Source organism: Pecten maximus, chromosome 2 (assembly GCF_902652985.1).
Source record: "Pecten maximus chromosome 2, xPecMax1.1, whole genome shotgun sequence".
NCBI lineage: Eukaryota > Metazoa > Mollusca > Bivalvia > Pectinida > Pectinidae > Pecten > Pecten maximus.
Window position 1 is genome coordinate 36,395,481 of NC_047016.1, and position 22,518 is coordinate 36,417,998.

The following is a 22,518-nucleotide window of genomic DNA, read 5'->3' on the forward strand; positions in this document are numbered from 1 at the left end:
AACCACAAAAACTAAGCATAAATTTGATATTATTATAATATTTTCTAAACAACAAACCAAAAAGATTTAGAGATAAATATTTTGTGTCAAACCTATATACATGTAAACTATTGTGACTTATGTTCATTTTAAGTGTCGACACATAAAGGAATAAATTAAATCTGTCATATACACTACAGTGAAAAAAAAAGTACTGGTGGGTGTCTTACTATGGGATCACACCAACTCACTGTAACAGTCTCCCTGCATGAATGCAATGACAAAATGGAGAGAAGTGGCTAAATGATGTTTTCTTTTTCTTAATACATTCAAAAAGAGGCAATTACAGAGTGTTTCTGTGTCAAGTTAAAAAACTACAATATATTTAGAGTGAAATAAAATATTTTCACCTTTCTTTTTTTTTCATGACGATGATTGACATCTTTTTACAGATTAGTTTTTTCAATAAACCTCATTTTCTTGTTTTAACATAATGACTAAAAATATTACCCAATGTTGCATTAATTTCCGGTATCAGTAGTTCACTATACATTGAGATCTCTAAAGAAATTAAATTTCAACTTATATATCAGAATTAATTCAGAAGAAATTCAGTAACTTTCATATTACTCTGTGTTCTCCCATGAGGATATTATCTGAACTATTTTACTATATAACTACAAGTCTTCTATAACATATCCCTACAAAATTAATGTTCATTGCATTTGTCCAGTTTCATCCTAACTAATGAGTAGTAATGTGTGTAACATTTATTCATTTCAATTAATAAAGAGCAGCGTTTTTCCAAAACAACTTCAGGATAGTATTGTGATCAACAAAACAAATGAGTGTCTATTTACAATACACTCCTTTCCTTAAATCATAGTGTAAAAGTATAATGATTATTTTTCTGTGTTGCTATAACAGAAAATTGGGTTATCAAGTTTTTCAAATGGCATTTTCTGTATAAACTGGAAGATATCTGCATGGCCATGTAAAATTTGTTAAAATCTTTGGAATTTCTTTTTACAATAAATAATCAATTGCGACTTATGACCTCCACATTGTGAAATAGAAACTCAACTTGGCATTTCCATAAACCAATTTAAAGCAATAGCAAATATCAATTCATATATTAAGCACTTACAGATGAATGGCAACGAATGGGGAAGCGAATGAATTGGAGGGAGTGTGACAGACATGGACAACACCAGGATCAATAAACGTTGTAACCCATAAAAATATGCTAATTAATTTTGTTTACGTTACATTCCACTAAACATTCAAATGTAGCAAAAACTATTATTATTAGCTGTCTCGGTTAAAACTAAAACATCCAAAACACTGCCTGTTGAAATTCAAGCTCCAGACACACATAATAGATCCAATACTGTGTTATAGATCACTTACCTCCCCTGATGTGAGAGACTGGTTCATGTTTTGTTCAGCAGGTGGAGCTAGTGACTGCTGAGGTTCTGGTTTTGTATCTGACTGATCATTTCCACCAACTAAAATTTAAAAAGAATCCTCATTGACAACATTAAATTGTTCTAAATTATGTTATTCATGAAAGACATCTAAACATTCAAAATACTGTACCATGAATACTTACTAATATTTGAAATTCTAATTTTCATATCTATCACAAATTCCTTTGTGGCAATTAATTGAATGAAGCCAAGAAAGTAACACCTGTCTATTTTCAATTAAATATTTTATCACTGACTTTCCCTATCAAGCAAATGAGAAAAGATATCTTACTGTGAATGTATATATTTTAGAGGTAGTATTGAAAGCGTTTCAGCTCTAAATCATGATTGAGCTATAACTGTATTTACTGCATAACTTTTTTGTAATTTGTAAATTTTATAATTAATTAAATTTTTTGATATCTAATTTAGATTACAAAACATATTTATTAAATAGTTTAATGTGATAAGATTAATTTATGTGCAATGTATCAATATGAGACCATTATTTATTTTCTTTACAATACCAATATTCTGAAGTAGTAATGTCAACCAATAGCATTACTTAGCTGTCTAAATCTTCTAGAGGAAGTTAAAACCTATGTACACTACACTGTTTGTGGAACTATACTCCATACTACCCCTTCTACTCACTTTCATCTCTTTCCGCGTCAGCTGAAAGGCCATAATGCCAATATAGCGGACGTAAATTACAAATCAAAGCAAATTATAAATTAGTTAATCATTACTGAGTTCAGAGAAGTAATAAATACGTACGTGGATTAAATATGGCTGGCGAGGATGCTGAGGTTGGCATCACATTGAACAAACTTTTGGGCACTGTTGAGCTGCTAGTACTGCTTCCACTTGTATTCATCACATCGACATATTGGGTGCGAGCACCTGTTAATCAAGTCATTAAAAGTCTATTTATAGTATATATATATAATTTTCATTATACTGATAAAATCATCTGAAATAAGTATTTTTCATTTTGGTCATTTTTGAGGAAATCGGAAATATACTCCAAAAGCATTATAAAAATCAACAATTAAAGCTAAGAATTGTTTTTATCAATACCATTATGTACAAATAACATCAAAATTTACAAAATAGATGAATTAATGAAACAAAATTACCTTTAAGAAAACTTTCAGAAATGTTTTAGAAAGTAGCTACCTACCACCAAAACAAATGACATATACATGATTGTACAACATACAGTCCCAGTCACCATCTTTTCTACGTATTTAAGGTATTGTACACACATATGGAAATCTACTGTAATAGTTCTCTAAACATCACTTTCCCACACCAAATGATATCTTTAGATGTCAAATGAGATGCTCAAGGTCTCAATTTAATTCTGCAGCAAGTTTTATTGATTACAATCAGTGAATGTAGATTTTGGACAAAAGTGATACGTTTAGGATAAACAATGATTAGAAATGCCACCTTTATGATTTGAAATGATCAGCAATGCTACCATGATAAGAAATGATCAGCAATGCTACCATAATGATTAGAAATGATCAGCAATGCTACCATAGTGATTAGAAATGATCAGCAATGCTACCATAATGATTAGAAATGATAAGCAATGCTACCATAATGATTAGAAATGATCAGCAATGCTACCATAATGATTAGAAATGATAAGCAATGCTACCATAATGATTAGAAATGATCACGAATGCCACCTTCTAGTATTGACGTAAAATTCCTTAGAAATGCCACCTTCACAATTCGAAAATGATAAGTAGTACAGCCTTCAAGAATTGACTAAAAAATGTTCAGAAATGCCAAGTGCACATGATTAATTTCAATAATCTATTTGTAGGGATATTGGTCAAATAAGGAAACATGATCATGCAAAAAGCAACCCAACTATGGACATCAGTCTATATAATAAGTTTTGTGACAATCAATTTTGGTTACAAGGTGATGGCTGCTAAAATCAAATTTATAGAGGTAGTCACTTTGTTTTTAACCCTAAAATGTCCAAATATGAATTCATACCAACGTTGGTTTTGTGAACAAGTCCTGTGACAAATTTAACATATCAAATTGTGTGTGGGAAAAAAATAGAACCACACAAATTAACAGGACCCAGGATTAATAGGGGGAATCATAGAATTAATGTAGTCCTATTTTACTAAATACCAATCCATGAATTTGCTACATCAACTTTCTAGTATGTTCATTAAACATGCTTTCTCTGAATAAACAATAAGAATAATTATATATACCAGTAGAAACTGGAAACAAAGAAAAATAGAAAACATCCATTTAACATATAAAATTGACAATCCCAGTAAATCTGATAGTACAATTTAACCCAGATTTGTAATTACCTAGGGTGACTTTCTTGTATTAATGAGAACACTATAAACACGTGAATTAAATTCCATCAGCAAATAAGTATCTCTGCAGGATTATACATTATTGTATATATTCAATAATTTTTCAAGCAAGATATTTTCTTCTTCAAGCAACTCGACAACTTCAAAACAACCAATTCCTAGATTGTAAAATCTCTACCAAATTTAACATTGACATCAAAGGTCATATTTATACAAACATATGTCAAGGATTGAATGGCAACCATACAAAACATCCACTTCAAAAATAGTTTTTCAAGGTTTTTTTTTCTCTCTGTCATTTAGCTAGGATGGGGTCTCGATTTCATTTTGGGAATAAAATTGGCGAATGTGAATTGGGAAGGAAAAATTCAGGTCTTGTATATTGCAAATGTTGAGAATATAGCTTAAATATGAAGTAATTTAATCAAGCCCTGCAAAGCAAAGGCTTTTACTTAATTTTCAATTTAGGCTGATGACACATACCTCTACCTTTAGGACGTGAGAACTTGTTACTTGAGGGTGGTGCCCCTGATGGCATGGCTGTGTTGGGGGTGGCTGGTACTACAACAAAAGCAATAGATTGTGACATGTGAAACATCTGTTCCACATTTTATATCATATTATTATATTATATTACAAAATAAGATGCAGGAACATTTTTGATTTTAGTCGCTACAAGCTGTAGGACAATTTTTTAATTCATCTATGCAGTATGGTGGGGGTTATTTCTGTATGATTCTATAGGTATCTGCTGGTCTTGTGTTTAATCTTGGAACCGAGATCTGAGGGATGCCAACTTAAACCTGTACTTTATGTCCAATAGCAATTCAATTATCTTAGTTCTGATGAAATGTCACACAGAACCCTAATAAACTGGTAAGTAAACAATAGGTTATTTCTGTATGATTCTATAGGTATCTGCTGGTCTTGTTTTTAATCTTGGAACTGAGATCTGAAGGATGCCAACTACAACCTGTACTAATTAACTGGTAAGTAAACAATAGATTATTTACGGGTACCCAGTACTAAGGAGGTACCTGCTGGTGTTTTAAAGATGTCTGAGTCCTTGGGTGGCTCCATCACTGGCTTATTCTCTTCCTCTGTTTTATCCAAGTTCACCCACTTCTCATTATCCTTGTCCCACACAATCTGTTAAAACCATACTTCAATTACAGACTAGATTTAAGCAGTATACAAAACACATTCCAAAATCAACTACCTGTATGCGATACAATGGTACTGTGATGTTCAATCTGTCCAGTGGTTCAGGAGATGTTTTGTTTACAAACTCTTTGCTGCAGGTGCAAGCACAGACTATGGCACTGCGGCGGTAATAATGAAATAGCCAGTAAGTTAACACTATTCTGAAGATCAATTCACTACCTATATACAATACCAACATGACAGTATAAATCTGATGTACTCACACTTGGTTTATCATCATTAGGCAGCTTCATCTCATTCTTAGGCTTCGGTAACAGTTTACTGAACCAGCCTCCTAAACGACTTCCCTGCTGATAAACAAAACACAATACACAGAATTTAGTGTTTGAAATGTGGCGAAAATAATTATACTGGCAGTAAAAATAAATCAAGATTGAAAAATATATATATACTTGATATGAGCATAATATCAATATCATGTACGGATTTAGTTTCCAACTACAAATTAATGATAATGTAAAATTTAAATAGGATTTAACGTAAAATCTGTTACTCGTGTTACATAACATGAAAATTATTTGTTTATTGTGAATTATGACAGTCCACACATACAATACAGAAAGCTCTATACAAATCAGAATACAAAAGTTTGACTTTATCGAACAAGAATTCTACCTACAGCAGGGTAGACATTTAAAACCAAAAGAAAAAGAAAAAAACACCTTTTTGGATGAATCCGTTTTGGCAGGAGGAGGCATTTTCTCTTTGTCCTCTGCAGCATTATCTCCGGGGTATGTTGATTTCTTCAAACTGCCTTGACTAGTTTCTGATGTAGTGCGTTTCCTTAGCCGTGGGGCCACAATCTGTGTGGAAATAAACAATATGTACAGACAGAAATTTCACAGAAATGCCACAAGCGGGCCGAAAATGTAGAGAGCTTATAAAGAGACCGCTGCATTTTTTAACTGAAGAGATATTAGTGACCTTGACCTCTGACATTAAACCTGAAAATTAGCTCTGTAAGGAAATTTTATGTTGAATTTGATAGTCCTAAGGGAAATTAACTTCGTGTGTAGAAACATATTTCATTTTGACTTTGACATTTGGCAATAACTTTGATTCTCACATCTAAAGGACTTTCCCATGTAATTTACAACAAGAGGCCCATGGGGCCTGTATCGCTCACCTGGTTGGATTAGACTAAATGTCAAAATAATGTTCATATTCAATTTGTTTTATTTGTAAATCTCTAACAATGCTATATATGGTTATAGTATTGGAATCCGAACTGCTTTAAAGATTAATGAAGTCCAGACTCTCTAAGGTCTGAAAGACCTCAAGAATTGTTTTTAGACATGCATTCATCACTTTATGACTGTAGCGATTTAAAGGAATTACCTCTATTTCCCCTATTGGGCCCCGCCCCTTTGGCCCCTAGGGGGTCAGAGTCACCATTTATGCAAAATCTGTTCTCCTTCCCCCATGGATGTTTCTGACCAAATTGGGTTAAAATCCATTCATAACTTTATGATAAGTAGCGATTTAAATGCATTACCTCTATCTCCCCTGTTGGGCCTCGCCCATTTGGCCCCTTGGGGGTCATAGTCACCATTTATGCAAAATCTGTTTCCCTTTCCCCAAAGGATGTTTCTTACTAAATTGCGTTAAAAACCATTCATAACTTTATGACTAGTAGCGATTTAAAGGAATTACCTCTATTTCCCATTTGGGGCCCCGCCCCTTTGGCCCCTTGGGGGTCAGTGTCACCATTTAGGCAAAATCTGTTCCCCTTCCCCCAATTATGTTTTTGACCAAATTCGGTTCAAATCTTTTCATAATTTTATGACTAGTAGCGATTTAAAGATATTACCTCTGTTTCCCCATTAGGCCCCGCCCCTTTGGTCCTTTGGGGGTCAGAGTCACCATTTATGCAAAATCTGTTCCCCTTCACATAAGAATGTTTCTGACCAAATTGGGTTCAAATCCATTTATACCTTTATGACTAGTTGCGATTTGAAGGAATTACCTCTATTTCCCGATTAGGCCCCGCCCCTTTGGCCCCTTGGGGGTCAGTGTCACCATTTATGCAAAATCTATTCCCCATCCCCAAAGGATGTTTCTGACCAAATTGGGTTCAAATCCATTCATAACTTTATGACTAGTAGCGATTTAAAGGAATTGCCTCAATTTCCCCTATTGGGCCCCGCCCCTCAGGCCCCTTGGGGGTCAGAGTCACCATTTATGCAAAATCTGTTCCCCTTTCCTAAAGGATGTTTCTGACCAAATTGGGTTCAAATCCATTCATAACTTTATGACTAGTAGCGATTTGAAGGAATCACCTCTATTTCCCCATTAGGCCCCCGCCCTTTTGGCCCCTTGGGGGTCAGAGTCACCATTTATGCAAAATCTGTTCCCCTTCCCCAAAGAATGTTTCTGACCAAATTGGGTTCAAATCCATTCATAACTTTATGACTAGTAGCGATTTAAAGGAATTACCTCTATTTCCCCATTAGGCCCCGCCCCTTTGGCCCCTTGGGGGTCAGAGTAACCATTTATGCAAAATCTGTTTCCCTTTCCCCCAAGGATGTTTCTTACTAAATTGCGTTAAAAACCATTCATAACTTTATGACTAGTAGCGATTTAAAGGAATTACCTCTATTTCCCATTTGGGGCCCCGCCCCTTTGGCCCCTTGGGGGTCAGTGTCACCATTTAGGCAAAATCTGTTCCCCTTCCCCCAATTATGTTTTTGACCAAATTCGGTTCAAATCTTTTCATAATTTTATGACTAGTAGCGATTTAAAGATATTACCTCTGTTTCCCCATTAGGCCCCGCCCCTTTGGTCCTTTGGGGGTCAGAGTCACCATTTATGCAAAATCTGTTCCCCTTCACATAAGAATGTTTCTGACCAAATTGGGTTCAAATCCATTTATACCTTTATGACTAGTTGCGATTTGAAGGAATTACCTCTATTTCCCGATTAGGCCCCGCCCCTTTGGCCCCTTGGGGGTCAGTGTCACCATTTATGCAAAATCTATTCCCCATCCCCAAAGGATGTTTCTGACCAAATTGGGTTCAAATCCATTCATAACTTTATGACTAGTAGCGATTTAAAGGAATTGCCTCAATTTCCCCTATTGGGCCCCGCCCCTCAGGCCCCTTGGGGGTCAGAGTCACCATTTATGCAAAATCTGTTCCCCTTTCCTAAAGCGATTTAAAGGAATTGCCTCAATTTCCCCTATTGGGCCCCGCCCCTCAGGCCCCTTGGGGGTCAGAGTCACCATTTATGCAAAATCTGTTCCCCTTTCCTAAAGGATGTTTCTGACCAAATTGGGTTCAAATCCATTCATAACTTTATGACTAGTAGCGATTTGAAGGAATCACCTCTATTTCCCCATTAGGCCCCGCCCTTTTGGCCCCTTGGGGGTCAGAGTCACCATTTATGCAAAATCTGTTCCCCTTCCCCAAAGAATGTTTCTGACCAAATTGGGTTCAAATCCATTCATAACTTTATGACTAGTAGCGATTTAAAGGAATTACCTCTATTTCCCCATTAGGCCCCGCCCCTTTGGCCCCTTGGGGGTCAGAGTAACCATTTATGCAAAATCTGTTCCCCTTCCCCAAAGGATGTTTCTGACCAAATTGGGTTCAAATCCATTCATAACTTTATGACTAGTAGCGATTTAAAGGAACTGCCTCAATTTCCCCTATTGGGCCCCGCCCCTCAGGCCCCTTGGGGGTCAGAGTCACCATTTATGCAAAATCTGATCCCCTTCTGCCAAGGATGTTTCTGACCAAATTTGGTCAAAATCCAATAAGAACTTTTTGACTAGTAGCGATTGTTGACGGACGGACGACGGACGCCGGACGCTGCACCATGGCATAAGCTCACCGGACCTTCGGTCCAGGTGAGCTAACAATGAAGCACTGTATATAGTATGAATAACATAAGGCCAAATGGTATCAAGCTATCTGCTGACAAATCCCACAGGTCACAACACAAGCGACGATGAAGGACACCAGCAGTGTTATCATTACATGTTGTGATGCTATGATAAAATACCAAAGAGATTTAGAAACAATCCTTTTATATGATTACAAATCACAACCATAAAGCTATATACATTGGTAGCATTTGATAGGTGAACATATTTTGAATTGCCTTGTTTATTTATGGGTTTTTTTTGTCCTTTTGAGTAAGAAATATTTAAAGGAGATGGTGGTGGATTAGGTGACTTGGAGGGAATTTTTTTCTGGAACCAACACGAACCTCCAACATCCCCTAAAGGAGGGGTGCCAATTAAAGTCTTTCTGCAGCCAGTGATAAGGCTAATATTTTACAGGAATATACTTTCAGGTCAACTGCATATGGCATATAGTATGCTATTCAAAACATCAGATTTTTTCTGAGCTTATTTATAGAAATTAGAATCGGTCTTGGGATTTTTTTAAATTGGCCTTTGGATTTTTTCTGATTTACAAATACTAAAACTGATTAATATGTTGTGCATGTGTCTTCCTTCTCCTATTCCTACAAAATGTTTCTTTTTAAAACTGTCCTTTATATCAAATTACAATATCTTGTAAGAACATTGTTGATCACGGAATGTTTTTCTAATAGATTCAATGAGGAGCATCACATGCAGCACTGTAACCTACTTTTTGATTTGTGGCAGCCCCAAAGTAATCAAAGTTTGTCTGTTGTTCGTGGTTTGCATCCTCCTCAGTATCCAGACTGCTGTCGGACGTGATGCTCTGTCGCTGTGAAGTTTCACCTGTCTGGGAGTAGGTGTTGGGGTCGTAGTGATGTGATACTGTGTTGTGGGTGTATGTCTGATTCATAGAATTTTGCTCCTGTACGCTTCCACCTACACAATAGGAAAACATTTAATACACAATATTAAAGTCATATTTTGCATAAAAAAAATTGTTATATATAATACTGCCATTATCTAGGAATCTTGATAAACAATTATTGTAATATACAAAGCAGTGATTTTATTTAATGTGCTAAAATAATTTGTTTTCACAGAAAACCAACTCCTCATTAATACATATATGTATAATCTTATGCCTCAAGTCATCTTTACAATATAAAAAACATTCAACAAGCATACTGGGTATTGCACTATCACCTAAAGCAATGCATGTAAAAATTGAAATAGTAAAGGTGATCTTGACTGAAAAAAAAACCCCACTGAAACTCGAACCCGACATATTATTTATTATGGTTCTTTATCATTACGTGTAGTTTGATAAAAATCCATCAAGAAACGAAGCTGTTACAGTGCTGACAACCTGGCATTACGTACAAGATGGACAGACAGAAAACCTTAGTCCCCCTACTTTCACTAGTAGTGATCTTAAAACTGCTCAACAGGAAATGTTCTTGGATAATTTCTCTGTTTTGCATTTATAAACTTTATTCAATTATATAAAATTAATATATTCACTATACAGTACACATAGTGCATATTTCATGTATTTCGGTCTAGTACCATTACAAAATACAGTTCAGTCATATCTAATCCAGCTACTTCTAACAGGCTCAGCGTTGTCCCACCATTACAGTTGTCCTATTGAGACAGTTTCCTATTTTTCATTTACACTGGCAATCATCTATGAGTACAGCTCTAGGCTTTAGGTTAAGGTGTCCCGACACTTTATCACTAGCTCTCCAATTCTGGGTTGCGAAAAATTTCAAAACCTACAAGGGGCAGTTGCCAGGTACTGACCATAGGCCGGTGATTTTTCTCCGGGTATGCCGGCTTTCCTCCACCTCCAAAACCTGGCATATCCTTTAATGACCCTGGCTGTTAATAGGACGTTAAACAAATGAAGCAAACCAAACCAGCTCTAGGCTTACCAGCGTAAAACTTACCCACATAAGTACCCTCTGTCTGTTGCATGCTATTGTCCGAGACACCAGTGTAGCCTTGGTACTGATTGTTGAGGTCAGTTGACAGCGTTTGATTTCCTGAATCACCTTGTTGAGCTTCTGTATTGTTTGGAACATTATAACCTGTAAGTTTTTTAAAAAAACAATTTTTTAAGCAAATAATCAGATAATCTCTTATTTCAAACAAGAGTACTAATATTGCAAATTATAAAACTTATGTTAATGTTGGCCATATGTTCTTTACTTTATGGCCAAGGTTTGTACATCCAAATAAACACATGGCCCAATGTTTGCATTAACATCCTAATAAACACATGGCCAGTGTTTGCACTTACACCCAAATAAACACTTAGCACTTTTTGCTTTGAAACTATTCCTTCAAATTATCAAATTGCAGTATTGATGTCTGGCTGGTATTTTGAACTCACCAATTCTCCTTGTTCTAATCTGATGACTATTTAAATTTGGTTATCTACTAAAATATGAGTGTGCCAATTCGGTGTTATAATGGGAAACATCACTATGGAAAAAGAAGGATTTAGAACAGATGGACAAGTGTGTACCTTGCTGATAGTAATTGTTGTAGAGGTTGTGTTGTTCCTGGCTGTACTGTTGTTGGTCTTTGTACTGTTGTTCCGTATACTGTTGCGGGGCCTGCTGTTCTCCATGTGTTGTCTCCTGTATTGGCTGCCCTAGTTGAGGGTAGCTGTAGTTGTACTGTTGATGTCCAGTCTGTCCAGCAGACTGACCACCATCCACCTCGCTATGTGACTGGTCTGGTTGATCACCGTACCCTTGCTGCTGTGTATACCCGGTCTGGTAGTTGAAATCCATCTGACTCTGTCCAACTAGGTCAGACCCTGTATGAGTCAGCCCGGCAACCTCTGCACTTTCACTACTGGCCCGCGTACTTCCATAACCCATTGGGGTTTCATTGCCTGACAGGGGCCGAATTGTGCCATCCTGAAAACAACGAACATCAGTTTAAATTGAAGTTTATAACCAGATTTGATTTCACACTTTAATTATGTACCTTCTTGACTTTTTCTTGTTGTAGATGTAATTATAGTCACTGAACTATATATATATATATCGAGAAATGGAAAGTCAATACAAAATTGTAAGTCGAAGATCTAGGATCAATGAAAGTACTACTGTATATAAAATATCTACATACCAAGAAACTTTGTGAGATCTTCTGTAATTGTAACAGCCAGGCCTGGTCCTGGTCTTCAGATGTATGCATTCTTTGGGGGTCAAAGTGCTTCAATCGGTCTGCCATCTGTCATTATACACAAAAATATTATCCTACTAATATATAATACAATATCCAGTACATTCTTTTGAAAAGAAGTACTTTTTAAATATTCAAAGTTTTATTTGTTTCAATTAAGTTCATCTCCAACATAGAGAAGATATGTTCAAATAAATAAATAGTCTGTGATATTATTCAAGTCCCCTATTTTGTACTTACCAGTATCATTCATTCTTAAATTCTTAAACTTTTGCATTTTAAGTTATTTCATTATTATATTAATAAATTGATGTCTGACAAAGTAGCCTACTTTGAGATACTTATTTTTACCATAAAGTTGACAGATATAACTGTTTTTATTTTTTTTTAATTTTCTCTAAAATAGGAACTAAGATTACTTACATCGTAAACCAATTTGACTAGAGTTGACTGGAAGAATATTGGAGCACGCTGGATATATCGTGAAATTACTTCCAAATATTGCAGAGCCTGCAAAAGAAAGAAATTTTCATCATTGTATTGCTAGGTTGACTCAATTTCAGGTATTAACAATATTTAATAAATCTTGATATATTGTTTTAGTTATTAGGAATGGCAATATATTTCCTTGCCTGATTCCTACATTACAGTAGTATACAGCAAAAAATCTGCTCATATAAATCTATATTCTCACTGTTTCTGCAACAATATGAGAATTTTTAAACAGTTGATATTTCGAAATCATAGTTAGTGCTAAATACATTTTGTACAAAATAATTATCATAGAACCAAGTTGTTTACCTCTTGTGGAAATCCGTTTTCAGCTAATCTACAGGCATATAAAAACTTGAAGTACTGCAATGTAAAAAGAATCATGAATATTGCTTTATACACAATCATCTACACCATTATTTATTAATTTTATAATAGTAAAATTTATAAATTTGTATTATTCAATTGAACATCTCTAGGAATGATAACTTCATCTATGATTTTACCAAACAGTGAACTACAAGATATGAAACCAAGAGTAAATGTCTGGAAATTCAACTAATAGTCGTTTTATAACTGTAAATTAAAATTCATAAAATCATTATTCCATAAAATATTTACTGTCCAGAATATTCACACAAGAAATTCTTTAATTTCTTCAATAAAAGATTAACTTGAATTAACTGAAATTGTTTAAAAATATCCTTAGTATTATCCTTTAAATAACTTTTTCCATTTGTAGTGTGTTATTAGAAGAGATAATTATTTTACCTGGAAATTACTAAGAAAAAAGGTGGAATTTCCTAGTGACATGGCATACTCGTAGATCTCTGTGCACTGGATGGCTTCATTTGTAGTGAATTCCTCCAAAGGCAGACTGTCATAAAATAAACAAATAAATATCTGATAACCGTTTCTGTAATGCAATTCATTCTCCTGTTCTATAATTGAAAACTACTCCAAAATTAAAGAAAACAAAAAAAAACAACATTTTAATACACATTTACATGACTGGTCTTAGTAAATAAACATTAAAGAGGATTTTGCCAAAGACTTACTGGCAAGTACTTGACCACAAATAAGCCCATCACCCAGAGAAAAACAGATAGACTTCAAGAAGGGAGTGGCTTATTTGCAAGTAACTCTATTCATGCGTCTCCCATCTTAGAAAATTATTGCAAGCTACCTCCTACTGTGTGTAGATCAAATATTCACACTTTACACAGGACAAATATTACAACCCTCGACTGATTCTACATACCTGTGATTGTTTCCTATTAAAACCAATTTGGCAGTCTTTTTGTAATAAGAGCCAAATGAAGCATGGGCCATCATATAGCAGAAGTGGCTAGCATATAAAAAGCCCTTGGATGCTGAAATGAAATAAAATATATTTACTTCCTTTTCATTTAATAGCTGACATTATTTTGTAGTCATCTTATAGTTTCTAAAATCATTCATATAATGTAAACAAATAATGAAGTTTTTCTTAATAATGTAAAACCAAAACACAGTAACGAATGGATTTTATAACGATTGGTAACAAAATCTGTTTTCTCAGTGTTAGAACACTTTAAGTCTATTGCCAATAATAAATGAATATTTATTCAGAGGAAACATATTAAATAAAATAAAGGGAATGGACTGACACAATCATTGTTTTTAATTTCATTTTAACAAAATTGTACTGATAACATACAAAATCAGACTACATGCAATATTTAAAAGATCTCCCACACAAAATGTCTTACTGATCTGTGAAACTGAAATCATTGTTCCTATAGTCATACCTAGTGTATCTCCTAAACTGACAAAACGTCTTACTGATCTGTGAAACTGAAATCATTGTTCCTATAGCCATACCTAGTGTATCTCCTAAACTGACAAAACGTCTTACTGATCTGTGAAACTGAAATCATTGTTCCTATAGCCATACCTAGTGTATCTCCTAAACTGACAAAACGTCTTACTGATCTGTGAAACTGAAATCATTGTTCCTATAGCCATACCTAGTGTATCTCCTAAACTGACAAAACGTCTTACTGATCTGTGAAACTGAAATCATTGTTCATATAGCCATACCTAGTGTATCTCCTAAACTGACAAAATGTCTTACTGATCTGTGAAACTGAAATCATTGTTCCTATAGCCATACCTAATGTATCTCCTAAACTGACAAAACGTCTTACTGATCTGTGAAACTGAAATCATTGTTCATATAGTCATACCTAGTGTATCTCCTAAACTGACAAAACGTCTTACTGATCTGTGAAACTGAAATCATTGTTCCTATAGCCATACCTAATGTATCTCCTAAACTGACAAAACGTCTTACTGATCTGTGAAACTGAAATCATTGTTCATATAGTCATACCTAGTGTATCTCCTAAACTGACAAAACGTCTTACTGATCTGTGAAACTGAAATCATTGTTCCTATAGCCATACCTAGTGTATCTCCTAAACTGACAAAACGTCTTACTGATCTGTGAAACTGAAATCATTGTTCATATAGCCATACCTAGTGTATCTCCTAAACTGACAAAACGTCTTACTGATCTGTGAAACTGAAATCATTGTTCATATAGCCATACCTAGTGTATCTCCTAAACTGACAAAACGTCTTACTGATCTGTGAAACTGAAATCATTGTTCATATAGCCATACCTAGTGTATCTCCTAAACTGACAAAACGTCTTACTGATCTGTGAAACTGAAATCATTGTTCATATAGCCATACCTAATGTATCTCCTAAACTGACAAAACGTCTTACTGATCTGTGAAACTGAAATCATTGTTCATATAGCCATACCTAGTGTATCTCCTAAACTGACAAAACGTCTTACTGATCTGTGAAACTGAAATCATTGTTCATATAGCCATACCTAGTGTATCTCCTAAACTGACAAAACGTCTTACTGATCTGTGAAACTGAAATCATTGTTCATATAGCCATACCTAGTGTATCTCCTAAACTGACAAAACGTCTTACTGATCTGTGAAACTGAAATCATTGTTCCTATAGCCATACCTAGTGTATCTCCTAAACTGACAAAACGTCTTACTGATCTGTGAAACTGAAATCATTGTTCATATAGCCATACCTAGTGTATCTCCTAAACTGACAAAACGTCTTACTGATCTGTGAAACTGAAATCATTGTTCATATAGCCATACCTAGTGTATCTCCTAAACTGACAAAACGTCTTACTGATCTGTGAAACTGAAATCATTGTTCATATAGCCATACCTAGTGTATCTCCTAAACTGACAAAACGTCTTACTGATCTGTGAAACTGAAATCATTGTTCCTATAGCCATACCTAGTGTATCTCCTAAACTGACAAAACGTCTTACTGATCTGTGAAACTGAAATCATTGTTCCTATAGCCATACCTAGTGTATCTCCTAAACTGACAAAACGTCTTACTGATCTGTGAAACTGAAATCATTGTTCATATAGCCATACCTAGTGTATCTCCCATGGACAGGATACTCTTTTTATCTAGGTCAGGTTTACTACCCTGGTTAGACAAAATCATAGCCAGATGAGGCCTCCAGTCTCCCCAGCGGTCATTAGCTATACTCTGTCCAAAATAAAGATCATACTTCAATACAAGATTATGATCATGATATGCATGGTTGCCATATTGGCAGAATAAATTTAGCTGAGGCCACACCAAATTAATCAGTTGTTCGTCGGGAATCCCGCTCCAAAAATATCAAAGTCGAGAAAAAAATAAAAATAATTTTTTCCCGCACCTCCGGAAAAATCGTCAAATCCGGATTTTTTTTCTGTTTTCCGACTTCTTTTTCCGGTTATTACAACACATTTCGACGCTTGAAACGCCGACCCAAACAAGCGTTTCGTTGATACCTGATGCAGAGATGAAAAAAAATGGCGGAAAGGCCCCGGCCTAGCAGGAGGATAGTTACTCCAATAACATTAGAGGTTTTTCACGACAGGAAACTTTTGACAGGCTGTCATGTAACGATATCCACCAATGTAATCAGGTGGAATAAGACCTCATATACGTATAGGAGTAGAGGATAGTCTGCTGTAAATTCTTGGAATAGTATGGGTATTTTTATAGTAAGTGTACAGAGGGGGTCGGGTGCACTAATGTAAATACAGCGATCGAAGCGGAGAACAATGAAACGTTTTATGACCTTTTTATCCGCAGTATTAACTACCACCTTGGTTTAAACTGTATTTTATTATCAATGGTATATACAATACATGGGTCATTATATACAATAATTGGAAACTACCACCTTGGAAATTTTTTGTAATGTGGTAACAATCAAAGTATTTATTTTATTTTGAAGAATGATATTTTTTGTTAAATAAGGTCAGTACCTATGTGATATTTTTTTTATTTGTATTCCATAATAATAATCAGAAAATGTGGAATTATTTTATTCCAATTTCATCATTTCACAGTTGTCCTCTTGACTTAGTATTAGGGCTATTCCATTAAAATATCTAAATGACCCCAGGATTCCAAAACAATTCACCTCTGTCCATGGTTAGATTTCGCTCCAATTACTTCTGTGTATTAAAATTAATTAAATAAATTCTTTGGGTGGTACCCCTAAAACAAACTGGACTCCTGGGGTAGGGTAGATGTTTTACTGGAAAAGCCCTTAGTTTTACTGTTAAATACAAGTCAATTATATTTGATAGATGCTGAATTCCCAGCCATATACATTTTAATGATTGTGTTTCTAATATGCCAATTTTCTGTTGTTTTATATGGTATTATTATTTTTGTTCCAGATAATTATATATGATATAGTGATTTTGTTTTTTCTGTGCCAATTTTCTTTTGTTTTATACATTATTTTCTATTATACCGGTATTTGTTCCATACAAATGAGAGAACTGTGTTAAGTTTGATTTGATCAAGTAGATCAGGTATTAAATTGTTGTTGGATTTTACATACAATTGTTTAGTTATTTGTGTATGAAATCACTTCATGATATACATGTACTTGAATTGATCACAAATAGACACAAACATCTGTTCAATATGGTATTCAGTTTATTTCCAACATTTAATGAAAAAAAAATAATGGAAAAAAATATCGCTCGCACATCATTTGAACGCTTCGCCTCTTCAAATCTCTAAATGGAAATTTTTTGCTAGAAAAAAAAATTTCGCTCGCTCGCCCCAATTTTTTTTACCAGTTTCCCGAAGAACAACTGATTAATTTGGTGTGGCCTGACAATAGAAATTCACGATTAGCACTGGGTATTTTATATATGGTGTCTTTTTCAAATTAAATTTTCAAATTCAAATTGAATATATAATTTCTGAATTTTCAAAAAGGCAATACTAATAATTAGGGAAGGCTTCAAGTTCTGGTTTATAAACTGAATTTCCGGGCTAATATTTCTGGTACTCTGGGCACACTTACAGTTACAGCGGCTGGTTGTCTCCCCGACATCGACTGGTATAAAGTCTGAAGTGGATCGTTCATTTTCATTGCAGTGTTGGCAAACCTGATCATCACGTTAGCATGTGTCCGGCTGTCCATCTTACTGGCCAAAAACAGTGCATGGCCCCAAAGGTTTCTCTTCATAGCACATTCTAATGCATCCTGAAAACAGGTTCAAAGTCACGTGTATACGAGTGAAAAATATCAAAATATTAGCCACACGAGTGAAATATATTTGGTATTACTGAAGACACTGTTAGATATTCTGTTTATTACATTTTTTTATCAACGAAAAACCTACCCCGTATGCTAACTAGGCCTACAGCGATAATTTGTAAACAAAAAAAGTAGTTCCCCCTGTCCAGGTGCTGACATATATGTCGGGCTTTCTGATTGATCAATTATTTTGGTATTTTCTAATCATTAATTTGATTGGTCAAATCAGCAAAAGTGATATTTTTCACTATGCACTCTACATCCTCATTAAAGGTAATATACACCCTTAATTCATCCTGACAACAGATTAAAAGTCAAGTAAAATAAACTGTATATCCTCAAAGCAAGAGGTAATATTCACCTTTAATTCGTCCTGACAACAGGTTAAAAGTCAAGTCAAATACACTGTATATCCTCACAAGAGATAATATACACCCTTAATATGTCCTGACAACAGGTTCAAAGTCACAAACAATTAATTTGCGGTTGGACTTCCTCAGAGAAAGTTTCCTCATGAAATTCAAGCTATGAACCGTAGTAGTAATTCCTAATCAAGCAATCAATTGAGGAGTATTGAGTTAAAATATCTTGAATTACACTATGATAATCATTAATATTTCTTAATTGGAGATTCTACATTATATAGAAATAGTATACATGTGTGTAATCATACTTTGGAGGATCGACATGTAATGCATAGTATCATCAACAATATATACAATTTTTTTTATAGAAAACAAAAGATTTCATGACAAATACCACCAGAACATAGAGAATATTATTACATAACATTTTTCTTATCAATTTGAAATTTCAATGTAAAAAGCATATTGCATTGCTTTACATTCAGACACCTGCCTTTGTTAAATTATTCTTTATGGAGAATGATTCTAATTGACTACCCATGACAACATCGATCTGTGATACAATTTACCTATGTGTATCAGGATATGGATTATTAATAAGATGAGACAGACCATAAACTCTTACCTTTTTACGTCCATAAAGCAACAGATGTCTGAAGCGGTCAGTAGCCTCCTCTCGAGACCGACCCCTGTTGATGACGGAGCGGTCAGTCACAGAGACGGTGGAAGCGTTGACCTCAGTGGTGTCGTCCAACTCCTGGTCGAGATTGTCCATACTCTGTGAAATCTTGAGTCCGATCATACTGTATTCAGCTGTGGTAGGTTCGTGTCCATCCAACAACAGTTCCGCAATATCTGTTCCCATCACAGTCTGTACAACAAATTCACTTTTCTATAAACAGTCTGTACAACAAATTCACTTTTCTATAAACAGTGTTTAAATGCAGTCATTGATACATGAATGCATCAATAATGACAAGAACTATGCTATAAACATAACGGTCCATAAAACTGTTATATCATAGAAAGGCTATGTGGTCACAAAGTGATAATATGCAAATTTTTTAAATGAATATGCAGAGACTCCAGAAATAATCTTTTTATTGTGTGTAGATTATCATTTTACACCCTTTACTGTTTCACCTTTCATACAGGTAAAGTGAACACTCAATTTTATACACAATTTTATAATGACAAAACTGGTTTCAGTATCAAATTGACAAAATCTGTTCTTAAAAATAAATCTTGCTATAGATACCATAAGCTGAGGCCAGAAGGCTTATCCTTACCCCATTTTGCTTGATAAGTAATTCTAAAAGTTTCCAGATTAGTTCAGCAGACTCGCGGTCAATCATGTTGATATTCTCGGCACAGGCCCTCGCCTTCCGTTGGCAAAATGATAGAACATCGTTCTTGTGGGTGTCCCCTCTGTTGATGAACATTTTAACAGATGACAGATAATGTGCATTTTCAGGATGTATCTTACATGTATTTTCACCAATAATACAGATATATCATGAGGTATTAATGGTAATATCTCTAATAAATTTGCTTCATGAAAACTTGACCCTAGCCAATTCAATAAGGTGACAAAAATGGCACCAAGGGCAGATTTTTAGGAAATGTTATGATCAAGTTAACCAGATCCCAGGACTGGGAAGATGTGTTCACCTGATCACAGGACCTGGGAAGGTGTAATCACCTCATAACGGGACCTGGGAAGGATTACTGACCTGATCACAGGACCTGGGAAGGTGTAATCACCTCATAACGGGACCTGGGAAGGATTACTGACCTGATCACAGGACCTCGGAAGGTGTTATCACCTCATAACTGGACCTGGGAAGGATTACTGACCTGATCACAGGACCTGGGAAGGTGTAATCACCTCATAACGGGACCTGGGAAGGAATACTGACCTGATCACAGGACGTAAGAAGAAGTACTCACCTGATCACAGGACCTGGGAACGAGTATTCACCTGATAACAGGATCTGGGAAGGAGTACTAACCTGGTCACAGGACCTGGGAAGGAGTAATAACCTGATCACAGGACCAGAGAAGGAGTACTCACCTGATAACAGGACCTGGGAAGGAGTACTAACCTGATCACAGGACCTGGGAAGGAGTACTAACCTGATCACAGGGCCTGGGAAGGAGTACTAACCTGATCACATGACCTGGGAAGGAATACTAACCTAATCACAGGACCTGGGAAGGAGTACTAACCTGATCACAGGACCTGGGAAGGATTACTCCCCTGATCACAGGACCTGGGAAGGAGTACTCACCTGATCACAGGACCTGGGAAGGAGTACTCCCCTGATCACAGGCCCTGGGAAGGAGTACTAACCTGATCACAGGACATGGGAAGGAGTACTAACCTGATCACAGGACCTGGGAAGGAGTACTCGCCTGATCACAGGGCCTGGGAAGGAGTACTAACCTGATCACAGGCCCTGGGAAGGAGTACTAACCTGATCACAGGACCTGGGAAGGAGTACTAACCTGATCACAGGACCTGGGAAGGATTTGAGCTCTTCAGTCTCCATGTTCTCTTGTAACAATTCATCCACTTCATGAATTTCCACTGTTGCAGGTTGACCATACTTTGGATTATTTGGAAGCACCTTAACCATCTGACCGCCAGGGCCAAAGCAAACCCTCATGTGAGGAATCGTGTATTTCTTTGGTGTTATCCTGCCTGGTTTTATCTCTGTTTGACAAACAAAAAGTTACAACAATTATTATTCATTAACCTATTCAGAAATTTGACCATTTAATAAGATTTTAAAGTCGTAAGTCTTGCTAGTAGTACTTTCTGTTTTTGACCTCTAGCTCTATATACATGTATGAACTATGACCCTCTTGAGTTACTTTTCATTCTGTTCCCTAGTGGTCAAGGCAATGTAGTTAAATTTTGAATACAACAAAATTTACTTAAGAGCAACACTTGTAGCTCCCTGTAAGTTCTCTAGCAACACTAGCCTCACCTTCCGTGACCCCTTGATCCTGGTAGTGGTAGCCACTCTGTCTGTATCCATAGTAATTATCATAATGGGCCCTGTGGTAGTCATCATATCCAGCACGACTCGATGTCCTTGCTCCATAACCATAGGCATCGCTATATATAGATAAATATAAAGTATTTTTTGTAAGTTATAAAGGAGTACCCCTCTACATCACCTGTATATATACTCAGCCAATGTTTTAAAAGAGTACAGTACCAGTCACAACTGAAGAATTATAATCCAATGGCAATTCATACTTTTTAAATTTATATTCAAATATTCCCAATTTTAGAGACTAGCCAATAAAGTAACACTACATGGATCCTGCTGGAAATAGTCTACCAATTTATATTATGATTTTGTGGTGAAACTTAATCGTTGTATCATCAACTTGTTATAACCTAAATTCATTGATCATTAAGTTCTGATTTGGATACAGTCTTGTGACAAAAAACATCTTCTTCTTGTCCAATGGTAGTTTGAATCTAACTTATGTACAGTACTTTGGAATACTTTATGTACCTTCTGTATCATATATGTATGTATGTACATTGTGTTTTATTTTTTACAAGTACCTTCAACTTGATATGATTATTTACCGAGAAAAACGATACAAAGAAATGCTGGAAACAAGAATTTAGTAAATTATTGTCAACATGTAGTAATCAGGATACAAAATTGATCCATACTCCCCATGCAGTCCTCATGCACATATGCATTAATATTGATTTGATACCCATTTGTTATACAGTCCCAGGTCTATCAATATCAGGTTTCTTATATCATTGTTGTTAGTAAGGATATCAAACGAAATACACTGTAGATTCAATAGTAATTTTTGTTTATATATTATACATATAATGAATATATTATACATATAATGAT

At 35.4% G+C, this 22,518-nt stretch overlaps 1 protein-coding gene across 1 annotated transcript in view; it reads right to left on the reverse strand.

The window, feature by feature from the left end:
• LOC117321945 overlaps positions 1–22,518 on the reverse strand; it is a 44,006-nt gene that overhangs the window by 7,886 nt on the left and 13,602 nt on the right. Inside the window, 20 exon segments of the mRNA XM_033876578.1 lie at positions 1,390–1,487; positions 2,226–2,351; positions 4,295–4,372; positions 4,849–4,960; positions 5,239–5,325; positions 5,698–5,838; positions 9,634–9,842; positions 10,856–10,996; positions 11,437–11,836; positions 12,051–12,155; positions 12,531–12,617; positions 12,909–12,962; positions 13,371–13,476; positions 13,861–13,972; positions 16,069–16,186; positions 18,021–18,203; positions 19,248–19,493; positions 19,912–20,050; positions 21,131–21,338; positions 21,616–21,746. Coding sequence (XP_033732469.1) covers positions 1,390–1,487; positions 2,226–2,351; positions 4,295–4,372; positions 4,849–4,960; positions 5,239–5,325; positions 5,698–5,838; positions 9,634–9,842; positions 10,856–10,996; positions 11,437–11,836; positions 12,051–12,155; positions 12,531–12,617; positions 12,909–12,962; positions 13,371–13,476; positions 13,861–13,972; positions 16,069–16,186; positions 18,021–18,203; positions 19,248–19,493; positions 19,912–20,050; positions 21,131–21,338; positions 21,616–21,746 — 2,881 coding nt within the window.